This window comes from Hippocampus comes, unplaced genomic scaffold, assembly GCF_001891065.2.
Source record: "Hippocampus comes isolate QL1 unplaced genomic scaffold, H_comes_QL1_v1.1 scaffold144, whole genome shotgun sequence".
Classification (NCBI taxonomy): Eukaryota; Metazoa; Chordata; class Actinopteri; order Syngnathiformes; family Syngnathidae; genus Hippocampus; species Hippocampus comes.
The window spans coordinates 1,048,561-1,061,090 of NW_017805782.1; the positions used below are offsets into that span (position 1 = coordinate 1,048,561).

Sequence of the window (12,530 nt, forward strand, 5' to 3'; positions counted from 1 at the left end):
ATTTTGACACATTTGGCCTCCAAAAAAAAAAAAAAAAAAATTACCTTACCAAATATGGGGTATCGAAATGTACTGTGGCCGAGAGTTTGCTATGTTGCCGGATGACTTCACAGCTTGGGAATTCTGTGGTAAGTGCAAGCTCGTGCTTCTCTGCTGCATTCCCCCCCACCCCCGAGATGAGTTGCATTTGATATTTTCCCCAATTAAAAAAGGCTGTCGGGAACATTTCAAGTCGTATGTTTCCATCTCCTCATCAAGCACGCCGATGCCGTTTCCTCTGTTGAAAGACGAGCTGGCGTCGAAGAGATGAGCACAAAACACAAAAGGCGTACAATCTATCCAGGAGTTAGTTTGAATCCAAGGATTCTGATATTTTTCTTTCCGAACCTTGTGCTAATGTTTTCTTTCTTTCTTTCTTTCTTTTTTTTTTTTCCCATTAGTTTTTTTAAAATCTCAACCAACCTTGGGGGCCCTGTCAAATGATCCTCACTGCTGTTGGGGAATATTTTGAATTCCCCCTCTCATTAGTCGCAACACAAGATGCCACAGAGATGAAGGGATTCTGGCGCACTCCACATCTTTTCTGCGTTTTCACGCTTTATCAGATCAAAAATTGACAAAAACACGAGTGTTTGTGTACATGGTCCCCCGCGTTTGCTGATGCCAAACAAAATCAGCTCTCAATATGCCGGCCTCCCGCGAGCAGAGCGAAACGGACAACTCGCCGCAGTAGCTTGAGGCCTTCCTTCGTGGCAGCGGGCCCGGAACTTCGAAAAACACAATGCTGGCACTCCATGCGCTATCGACGCAACATTCCAACTCAATCTCACAGCTCTCACCATCAAATTTGATCCATGTCTCCTTTGCGATGAATAGAAATTGAAAGAGTCCATTGAGAATTCTTCAACTGCACGGGGAAGGTTTGATGGAACATTTTTCGCTGTCATGGCAGCAGTTATTTATCGTTGTTGTTGACGCGAAAAACAATGAAGGAGCTTACAGTGGACAGTGACGCTTGCGCAACTTTACCGAGCTTGCATTTGCGCCGTAAACAAGCCAACATAGATGATGGAAGCGTTCCTGAGTCCTCATTTTTTTTGCGCCTCAATCTATTGATCTCCTTCCATCTGCAGGTGGTGATCAACTGTGCCATTCCCAAGGGACTGAAGTACAACCAGGCCACGCAGACCTTCCACCAGTGGCGAGATGCTCGACAGGTCTACGGCCTGAACTTTGGCAGCAAGGAGGATGCCAACGTCTTCGCCAGTGCCATGATGCACGCTCTGGAGGTGCTCAACTCCCAGGAGACAGGTAGCGTCCAAAGCTTTTCAACTCCATCGGCTCAGAGTTGTTTTTTTGCCGCCGGCTATTGTTGTTCCGCTTGTTCCCGAGCGCCTCGTTTGTCATGGCCCACCGATTGTGTTTTGGAGTTTCTGAAGCCTCGGAGAGGAATCTTGGTGGTAGTTAATCGGTTCGACGGGCCGTGCGGGGAAAATCAACGCGAAATTCTCCATGGCTTGAACTGTCCTCTATTTGGTGTGCTGACTTTCTTTTCGTCCCAACATGGGATGACCTCACGGTAAGAGCCTGCCGATCAGACATTTGGAGCATTGTGCTATTCGGAGCTCAACGGAAAGGTGTGACAAATATTCCCCGAGTTGGTGGTACACACGTCGGCCTCGGTTTATGACTCTGGCAGTCCTCGCGTAGCCTCGCGGTCTCTGACAGCGCTTACTCCATTTAGCAAGCGGAGGGGAGGGGTCGAAACCCGAGGCAGCTGTTTGTGCGCAGAGAAGCCTCCCCGAGCCCGTAGAAACAGCCTCCTCGTTTTATTTTACAGGTCATGTGCTTGAAAGCACGGAGTCAACATTTTTAGAGTTTGGGTCATGATAGCATGTGAGCAAACTTATATTAGGAGACAACACACATACACACTCTGTCTGCCCTATTTTTTTTTCTTGCGCATAAAGTCTCGGGCTTGACTCTCCCATAGTGGTAGACGACACACTGAATCATTGCTGGACAATAGCGCGTAGGGACTGGAAGAAGGAAGCACATTGAGTAGGTTGAAGATAGAAATGGATCAAAAGAAGTCGGTGAGAAAGATGTACTCCGAGAGCAGATGCTGACATGATTTGAGTGCCGTGTGTGTACCGGAAGTGGCAAGATCATCAAGTAGAGAGACCGAGCGAGACAAGTCGGAAGTCAAGCCGTTTTCTTTTTATCAGGCGGCGTAACCGTTGCCGCTTGTTGTAAACGGACACCACCTAAAAATCTCGTCATGCCCGCCGTAGCGAGACTTCACAGATTCTCTGAAGACCATCAAAAGATGAGTCGTGCTCAAATCTACCTCCAAAGTGAGTAAACGTGCTTTTAACTGGGGGCGTTTGACGATGGACGTGAAAGTCAATCCTTCCATCTTGGCCTTTTTTTTTTTTTTTTCGAAAGGCACGTACGTGGGTGCCGGTGTTGTTATTTCTGTGTGTTTTAAAGCCTTATGCCGAAATCCAACACAATGCGCATGTGAAGCGCGGGCATTATTTTTGTCCACTTGGCGTCGTCACACTCACGCTCTACACTGGAGTATCTGTGACGTTGCATGTGTGCGCGCGTGCCTTTAAAAGGTGCGCCTGGCCTGTTGAGTGAAGCGGCTTGAATTGGCTGCCTGTTGCCTGGCTAAAAGTCAACCGCGCTTGTGTTCACTGACGGCATCAGTAGCACATCCGCTGCCCAACTCATCCATTTTTTTTTTTTTTTAATTCTTTGCTCTCCTTAAGATGAATTTGTTGAATCATTTCAAATCTTGGTTTGGTCCGTGAGCCCGTTTTATTTTATTTTTGTCAGCCCTTTTTGGAATTTCATATCAGCCCGGCTCTCGCCTCCTAGCAAGGTTACTTGAAAGTCAATGGAATCACTGAACGCAAGTCGGGAAGGATTACAAAAATGATGGAAAGAGTTGGCCAGACTGAGGAGGAGAAGGTCCAGATGTGCCAGGGAGCCCATTTTCCAGCAGAACGGTTCTTGATCGAGCTTCGAGAGCCGTTTTCTATTCGGAAAAGTCATCGGACGGGCGCATTCCTTGCATTGAAACGTCATCTTGAAGTATGAGGGCTGTTATTTTCACCCACCGGCAAGTCTCGGATGCGATGATGTCATGAGGTAAATATGATATTTGCAACCCCACGCCGTCATCCAGCTGTCATTGCTTACCAGTCTAAATAAACCTGCGTGCGTCACGTATGGAATTTCCTTTGTATGGAGGAGTCTCTCCGGAAGGGCCGCCTCGCCGCACCTGTGTGCAAACGTGTCGAGTTACTCGGCTCGCTTGCCTGCCAGCGTCGCATGTTGAAGTGTTCACACTCAGGACACCGTCAGGGCATCGGGATCAAAACATCTGCCGAAAAACAAACTTGGGACGTCATGAATTCGATTTGTTGCGCGTCTACTTTCCCGCTCGCTTTCCATCCCTTCATTGTCTCCTGCAGCGGCACAAATTCAAACACGCCTGAAGCGATGGGTGGGCTTGACGACAGATTGTTTCTCTGTTGCTGATTTGGGTTATAAGATCTAAACACACCGATTCTCTCTCGGGGACACGAGTTCTGTATCCTTCCCGTTATCCGGCGCATGCATAATAAATGTTGTCCGGGAAGCAGCAAGCCATCTTCCTCTCTCCATCTCATCCCCTTATTCTCTCCTCCCTCCTCCGTACATCATCGGCAGCTTTTCCTGCAGCGTTCCCCTTGACAGAAATGTCAATGCGCGCCTGTTAGTCTCCTCGCATCCTTCCCCACTCGCTTTGTTTCCATCAACTATTGGAGAAGCGGCGCAGAGTAGCCGCACCCAGCGGTTGTGCGTCATCTTTAATCGTCTGCAAACAGAGAATGGAGCCATCCGACCGCACAGTGTGCGCACCCTTGCCAGCATCTGCTTGATCCTCTATGAAGAGAATTTTTTTTTGGGGGGGGGGGGGGGGCTAATATTTTGGTGGCAGGCAACCTGAGGTCACACGGAGTTGAGCCACACGGGAAATTGATGGCTCAGCTACGGGTTTTGTACGCGAGCTCCCAGGAATGCACTGGAGCTGCCGGCCTAGCGAGCGGCGCTAGCAGCGGCGGGATGGAATTTGCGCGGAGACGTAGCAACGGCTCAGACGGGACCTCGCATGGACTGTGGAGCTATGTTTGCTGCCAGAAGAGGCCCACGCTACCGCTGCCCGCATGTATGCGTACTGACGATCTGCATTCCTTTTCTCTCTTTGTATTTATTGACCCGATTTGGGATCTGACTGCTACTTGTGTAAACAGCATTTATGGTGACATTATGGAAGCTTTCCCAAACTTAAACCTCTGTGCAAATATCCAAAATCAATTCCAATTCACCGGCAAACTTTCCGCCCCATGACGTCCGTTACTATTTTGCATTCAGAGAGACTGCAATGAAGAATGAAGGCAGTTTTGAACGCTTTGGTTTGTGAACGCGTTGACATGTGTCATGAGTGCACAAGCTCTACGAGAAGAGACGGTAACACAATGACACACGTTGCGAGCAAGTGTGTTTGATCGCGACACACTCAAACAAACTTTGACCTCAGGGTTGCTCGTTATCAGAATCACTCGTCTGCTGATTACTGCTGCGGTCCTGCGAACGTCAAATAATAATAATAAAAATCGGACTCAACTTGAGTCAATTTGGAGTCTCGGAATGTTCTTATTTTCCAACCAGAGTGCATAAAATGACGTATGAGATCGATGTTGAACTCGGACGGTCTCGCCGGCCCTCCCGGGGATCATCAAAAACATCAATAGGTTGCGCACCAATCGAAGTTACCAACATGATCTTGATCTGTCGACGGACGGCGGCTTCAAATGTCAGCCAGCGACGAAAACCCTTGCCCAAAATCACGCAGGCTATCTTCAACAGCGTGTCGGTCGCCGGAGCATAACCCATGTGCCGTAACGCTGACTTTTATCACTCCAATCGGTGCGGCGATCGGAGGACAGCGGCGTACAGTCCGAGTGGTGTCAGTCCTGGGGTTTTTCTCACACACACGGATCGCTTTTATTCATCTGTGTTTTGCTCTCGACAGGTGCCACATTGCCCAGGCAGTCACCTCATGTTCAGAATGGCCCCACACCGGAGGAACTCGACCTTCGAAGAAGGTAAAGCACACCCCTCAGACATTGTTTCTTCTCCTTTTTGTCGCCCTGCCTTCTCTTCTTTCTGAAATTCGCCCTCTCGTGACGACGTTCTCTCCCACGCAAACACAAGCCGGTGTCAGGTGATGAGCCACGCTCCTTGTTTCTTTGCTTCAACGCGTGATTAATTAGCGATCGGTTCCGCACAATCGAGCGGACTCTTCAAATCCATGATTATCATCGTTCAGATTTCAGATTTCCGGTGCGAGGTGAAGACCGTTCAAATGAGACCGAGCGTGACGCCCCCCCACCCCGCCATGCAAACCTAATCATAACTAATACTATGACATGCCTCGGTAGTAATGCATTCTTCAAGTGTGACTCAATGGTGTGGCTTTTTTTTTTTTTTTTAGGTCAACTGCTCAGAGGTTACAGTATGTGTGTCTCATAATACCGTCTGCTTGCCATTCCCTCTTTTTCTCGCACATGTACAGTACACATGCGCATCCAATCCATCAGTTTCTGATGTCTTCTGCCGTCCGCTGAAGGACGCTCAGACAATCAGCCATAGCGGCAGAGAAAGTGCCAAGGGAAGAAACGCTCAAATGTTGACAGTCGGCCCTTTCCTTTCCCCCAAAATGAGAAGAAGTTGGAACCAATCAACATTTTCAACGGCAGACTTGGAGCTAGTTAACAGCATATTGTTTGTATTTTCTGACTCACAAAGAACATCTGTGACAAATTACAGTCCCGACCATTTTTTTTTCCGCCCCTTTTGGCGAAATAGCTTTCATTTGTATGACAAATTACAACCTAGTTTTAGCAGTTAAGACAAAGTAGATCGGTAGATTCATTGTAAGGAACTGCAAGTAGCTGGTTGAACTTTTGATATGACCCCCCCCCCCCTTTTAGCTCCGTGTACAGCGCTTTGTTCGGTTGACCACCCCTGTCCACAATGGACAAAATCCGCAAAGTAGTGACCCTAATTTTAAAGTTTCATCCTTTCTCTTCACCACCATCGACGCATACGCTGTACGCAGCTGAGATTCTTTGGGCCACTTGGGGTCGCTCTTCACACATTTACCAGCAATTCCATTTCTCCCAATGCACAGATGCCCTCAAAAGGTGAAAGTAGACATATGATTTGGTACTATTGGCCAGGATGACATTTCATTCTAACTAGCGATGCTAGGCTATATGAGCTATATTAGCTAATGATGTTTACTTTAATGGAGACATGAATCCTCCATGAAGTGTCTCCAGCTGGTCCACAATGCTGCTGCTCGCCTCTTGACTGAAAATCAAAAGAGGGACGGCATAACTTCTACTCTGGCATCCCGTCGCATGAGACTTGGTTTTTCGTTTGTCTGCTTGTGTGCCTTCTACCGTCTTCCTTATTGTTTGTTGTCGTATGAATTATTTTTGCTCCGTGTACAGTGCTTTGTTTGGTTATTTGAAAGTGCTCTCGAAATGCATTTGAGTTTTTTTGGGGAAACTCCGTCGGATAGATTGAGGCTTGAGCAGCGACGGGCAGAGAGATCGGAGCAAAACAACAACGGTATGAGGTTTGCCTTGAGTCAAAAAAAAGTGACAATTCCTCCACTCTTCTCAACCCGCTCCCACCACACTAGGCCTCTAATCCTCCTTTTCGAGGCCGAAGATGCTGAGCCTCCGGGGGTGACCGAATGTCTGACGGACATATTTATCTCACGTATGAGCACATAAATGAAAGGCCAAGAGTGGAAAGATAAACCACTGGTGGAGAATTCCGCGGCGCTACCCTCAGATTAAAAAGACACGAGCTGCAAATAATGGGCTGCGGTATAAATAGCTACGCGGCACGTGGGAGTGTTGGAAGGGTGAGCAAAGCCTATTGGTGAGGGGGCGCGTCAATGTGTTGAATGAAAGAGAAGATGAAGACATAGGAAAACAAAATCTGTCGGATGTCCAATCGATCCCGTATTTCCAGTCAACTAGCGAGCATTCGGCTGCCGGGAAATGCTTCCGCTAACGCTTACTCTAACTACCATGTGTTTGCTTTTGGCTCGGATAACATTTGGGGTGTTTTGTTTGTAGGGCACACACACACCACATGGAGAGAGCCAGAGAGAGCGTTTGTGTATCGGATGCTAACGAGATCCTTGGACCGGAAGTCGGTCCATATGGCCCATCTGCGCTCGTATCCACTCGGTTGACTTTTCGTGCTGCTCCGAGACAACCGGGCAGGCCACCGAGTCCAGCTGGCCAACAGATTCTGCCAGACTTGAGTGTCGCGGAAGATTTAGCACCGTTGTTGCCACAGTCGCAAAACAAGATGACATCATGCTGTCCCATGTCAGACTCCAGTGGACCCCGCGTCTCAAATTAGCATTTCCACCTGTGGTGTAGCTCATGTTAGACTGACATTTTTCAAAAAGCACCACTCCAGTCTAGATCCGTGGAAGTTTTCTGATCCTGCTCCGGATGACCTTAATTAGAACCAGCAATCCATTTTGCCTCAGTTGCTTGAAGACGCACTCGCCAAACGCTTAATTGCTAACAACAGCGTGTGTTTGTAGCAATCAACAACGGCTTAACTGAAGATTTCCTTCACAACAAGCGATATCATGATCCGTTCCATTAGAGTTGATTCTTCTCGACAAATACAACTCTCTTGAGAGCAGTGTTGCCAATTTAGCCACTTTCTTGCTCTGTGTAGCGAGCTTTCAGACCCCTCTCGCGACTCTTTTTCCAAAAAGCAACAAGCGACAAATCTTTTTCTGGTGTTAATGGAGACTCCGATGTGAAAGTACGCATCGTCCTTATTGCTCTTGACATGCAGCGGGTGCTTCCGTCGGGCCCCAGAGCACTCGCAGGCGGCCCAGCGCTCTCGCAGCACGAAAGGGGGATCTGAAAATTAACAATGACACTGAAGGAGGGCTGAGTATCAGTTCCCATCCTTTTCTCAACTGCCATTGAGATGTGTTCGAGTGTCTCTCCTTGGTTAGATTATTTAAAAACAAAAAAGAAAAGGATGCACTGTGACCATTTTCGGGCTGTGTCGAAAGTTGTTGCAAAGAGGAAAGAAACACGTCTGCCAGTCGCATGTATGCATCCATAGCAATTGCGACCTCCCCGCCACCCACGCTCCATTGGCAACGGTTTCCTCGGCAACTCTTGTCAGGGGGCGAGTAAGACGCCGGTTAAACAGAGCGGAGGGCTTTTCACAGCGTTGAACCCACCGATGTTTCCCACCAAGTTGCAGAGGGAGAGCTTTGCTCATTTTTCTCTTTTCCACATTTTTCCACAGGCCAAAAGTATCAAGAACTTTTGGTCTCACCGCAACAAACCAAGACAATTCTATATTTCAAACTTTGTAGGAAGTTTTTATATGAACGGACGCTGATTTAATCAGTGCGTGGGCCTCTGTGTGCCATTTTTTTATGCTCGCAGCCTGATATTCCAGTGGCTCTGACAAATACAGGCGGGGGGGGTCTTCCGTTTCTGACAGTCTTCATGAAACCGTGCCCCTACTTGTAAACTTTTGGCAGTGGGAGACGCGACTCTCACTGTTCAAGAATGCGAGCATGACGTGAGGACTTGTTGCGTGACATTTGCCGGGCCGCCAGAATGTACAGGAAAGCGAAGGTGTCGTCGTGATGAACAGCAGCATCTTTTGTACGACGACGAGTCTATTACATGAGTGAAAAACCATGACAAAAATTGACCATGACACAATGTGCAAGCAACTCAACAACATCAAATACCCATTAGCCTTGGCCACGGACCGTTTCGCCTTCCGAAGAGGAATTGAGGAGCAATTAGAAGAAATTGAAGCTCTTGCCGTGTGCTCATCGTGCATTTTGTCTCTCCTCAAACTTGACGAAACTCCAAATCAACATCCTGCCACTCAATGCAACCCTCAAATGTAACGGACGGGGGCACAATAACCTCAATAAATGTGTTTCCACCAATAACATCCGTTGTCATTGGATCCCCATGTAGAAAGGCGCATTGTTTTAATATCACAAATTCTGTTTCGTGTAAACTGCTCGTCTGTTAGTGTGCCAGCCAACTGCTGCAGCGACAGCATATTTCTGGACGAGCAAGATTGCACTTTCACCAAATGAGACGCAGAGCCAGTCGCAAGCCTCTGTTTTGGCCTCGAGCCTGTCCGACACGTCACACGCTTGCCTCACGCTCCCTCGCGCTGCCCTCTGCTGACACCTGCCGACCAATCCGTGAACCTCACATAACAAATACGCTCAGACACACATCAGCCCCGATGGGCTTGCATCCTGCGCAAAATATTATTTAGCATCTCTCTCTCTCTCTCTCTCTCTTTCTCTCTCTCTCTCCATATATATATATATATGAAATAATTGAGGCCTTTTCTTTTGGGGGTATCGTTGTGCCAATTGCAGACTTCAACTTCCTGTGCACCAAAATGTTTATCTTGCATAACGTGGCTGTTATGCCTGGTAGCAAATGTTACATCATAATAATGTTACGTAATGTCACCAGTAGTTGCTTGCGGGTCACAAGGGTCACGAGCTGGCCCCGCACCGATGAGATGATCTTCTTTTCACTCATTGTGTTCCACCTGGCATTTTCAACGTTTGTTTGTTTGTTTGTTTTGAGACATTAAAACGTTGATATTTGTACGATGCATTCTGTCCTTGATTATAATTTGAGAGTCGGCGTGATCGATTTGATTTAAAGTCACGTGTATTGTCAACCCAGGCAGCTCCAGGAGCAGCAGAAGCAGAAGGAGGTGGAAAGAGAGCGCCTGGAACGCGAATGTCAAGAACGGGAACGTCAGGAACGAGAGCGCCTGGAGCGAGAGACGCAAGAGCGCGAACGTCAGGAGCGCGAACGTCAAGAACGAGACCGTAAGGAAAAGGAGGCGCAGGCCGAGAGGGAGCGACTGGAGCGTGAACGTCAGGAGCAGCAGGAGCGCGCCGAGCGTGAGCGCACGGAGAGGGAGAAGGTGGAGCGAGAGCGGCAGGAGAAGGAGCAGCGGGAGCAGTTGGACAGAGAGCAGCAAGACTGGGAACGAGGGAGACGCATCTCGAATGCTGGTGAGTGATGCGCTTGGCTTTTCGCCGGCGGGGGGCCCCCCCCCCCCCCCCCCCCCCCCCTCCCCACACTCTATCATGTTTTACGTCGTTGTTGCAATTCGATGAATATTTTCCCTAATCCTTTTCTAATTGATTGGTGAATGTGTCGCTTTACCGGAAATGACATTGCAATTGATTAACCCTGAAGGGCACGGCGGCATTTGTGCTTCTGTAAACGAACGAGCTTTCCCTAACACCCAGTCCTAAGCCTGCGCCAGCGTTTTGCAGAGGAGGCGACGTGGATTTGGGGGAGATTAACACAGCCTTTTTGCAGGGTGTGTGTGTGTGTGTGTGTGTGTGTGTGTGTGTGTGTGTGTGTGTGTGTGTGTGTGTGTGTGTGTGTGTGTGTATTTAAGTGTAATTGTGTTGGGAGAAGAGTTGCATTGAGAGATGCTGACACTCTATCATGCCGATATTGGGCATCCGCTGTTTGCTTTGAAACGTTGAAAAGAGTTTGCCATAATACGGCGCAAGTTATGTTTTAGTTTCTCACTTACTAATGTTCAGTGAGGGGAAAAAAAAAAAAAAACAACCACACACTGTCGTGCGACCACCACCGCGTGAATTTGGTACTGCCTGGGTTTTGTAGTTTGTGATGTCACCACATAGCTGTGGGATGATTCTTGCGGCGTGGATGTGGTCAACGGTCATCAAACGCGCATCCAGCGGATTCCAGCGGCGCTTGCAGAAGTCGCGCTTTTCCCGTAATCCAACATAAACTGATGATGAAATTGCCTAGCGTCTGATTTGTCAGAAGAAGAAACTAATTCCAATTCACTGCTGGGTCAGAAAAGATGCCAGCGTTGTGGCACGCTTCATTGCTAGCTTCGCCCTATTAGCATATGCACGCATGACCACACACGAAGGCTGACACAGTTCAGCGGTGTTACTCACAAGCTAAAAATACATCAGGGGAAAATGCTGGCAAGACGCTCGGGGGTTTGTTCCCCGTGTTAGTATGAATGCTTGCAAAATCCTTGGGATCAGTGGGGTGGAGTGAGGATGCAAAATGACGCTGCTCTTTTTGGAGGATGACGACAGGAGATGGTCTCATGTACTTTGCTACTAACACTTTCTTGATCACCTTTTAACTTTCGTTATTTACGCTTGCACGCGTGCGCTTAATGCTGGATGGATGGTACATCAGGATTTGTTACCAGTCCATGATCGACCTTGCTCTTTCAAGCTATTGCTTTAGTCCAGAAATGTCAGACATCATCATTCCATCGACACGGAGGCTCCATCATTCTTGAAACACTTCTTCGGTGCACATTTGGAAATGTGGTTTCAGTTTATAAATAAAATTGTTCGGTGGACGTGCCACCCTTGTACTTGTTGAAAGCAAGATTTTGGTCAAGGTTGTGGGATGAAGCAAGGACAAAAAAACAAAGGGGGCGGGGGGAGGAAAAAAAAGCAGCAAAATCACCGGGAATTGGGAAAATGTGGGGAATGATGATGAGGAAGTCGTATGCGAGGAGCGGAGGAGCACTGAATCTGGTCAACGAAGATAAAATGGTGACGGGAGCTTAGCCCGCATCACACCCAAAGTCCGCTGGCGTCGCCACGAGCTCGCCCGCGACCTTCATGAGGAGAAGCGCGACAGAAAATGGATGGACAGATATTTGTTGTACTGAAGAAAATGAGCGGTAAACTTGTTGCCGTCACTCGGCTTGTCTTTTGCTGTCCGTCTTGGTCGTCTCTCTCAACAAGTCGACCAAAGCTTTGCTTTCTGTGTGTTGCTTTGTTTCCTCCGGCACTACCTCAGCAGCATCTGTCCGCTAACAAAAGCGCATCACCTCGGCTAGTTGAAACACATTCGATAACCTCGAATCAAAGTGTGGTTTAGCTGTGCTTTTGTTCTTTTGTTTTTCTTTCTTTCTTGCTTCATCTGCTCCATTCTCTTTTTCCCCTCTCTCCCACCCTCCTTCCATCTCTCTGTCCTGACCTGTCGTCCTTGCACGACGGGGGCTTCCCTTCTGTCCCGTGTCGTTGTCCTTCGCCATGTCCGTCCGTGCAACTAGCATTCGAAAGCACTCTGTGCGGCCCCGGTCCCGCGGAGCAGAGCAGCAGGACCTCATCCACACCGGCGTCTCCCTCCACACCGTCCCACCCGGCGGCGGGGGCCTTCTCGTCCTCACCCACCGCACCGCCCACACCGCCCCTGAGGCACTCGGCCTCCCGGTTTGCCACTTCGCTTGGCTCCGCCTTCCACCCGGTCCTTCCCCAGTACGCCACCGTCCCGAGGAGACAGCAGGCGTTTGCCCAAGCCCCACCTCCCGCCCCGGCCCCGGCC

At 48.8% G+C, this 12,530-nt stretch overlaps 1 protein-coding gene across 1 annotated transcript in view; it reads left to right on the plus strand.

Annotated features, from left to right (window-relative positions):
- The window catches only part of enah (ENAH actin regulator), a 23,223-nt gene that overhangs the window by 3,030 nt on the left and 7,663 nt on the right, over window positions 1-12,530 (plus strand). Inside the window, 4 exon segments of the mRNA XM_019885061.1 lie at window positions 1,134-1,311; window positions 5,090-5,162; window positions 9,861-10,198; window positions 12,259-12,526. Coding sequence (XP_019740620.1) covers window positions 1,134-1,311; window positions 5,090-5,162; window positions 9,861-10,198; window positions 12,259-12,526 — 857 coding nt within the window.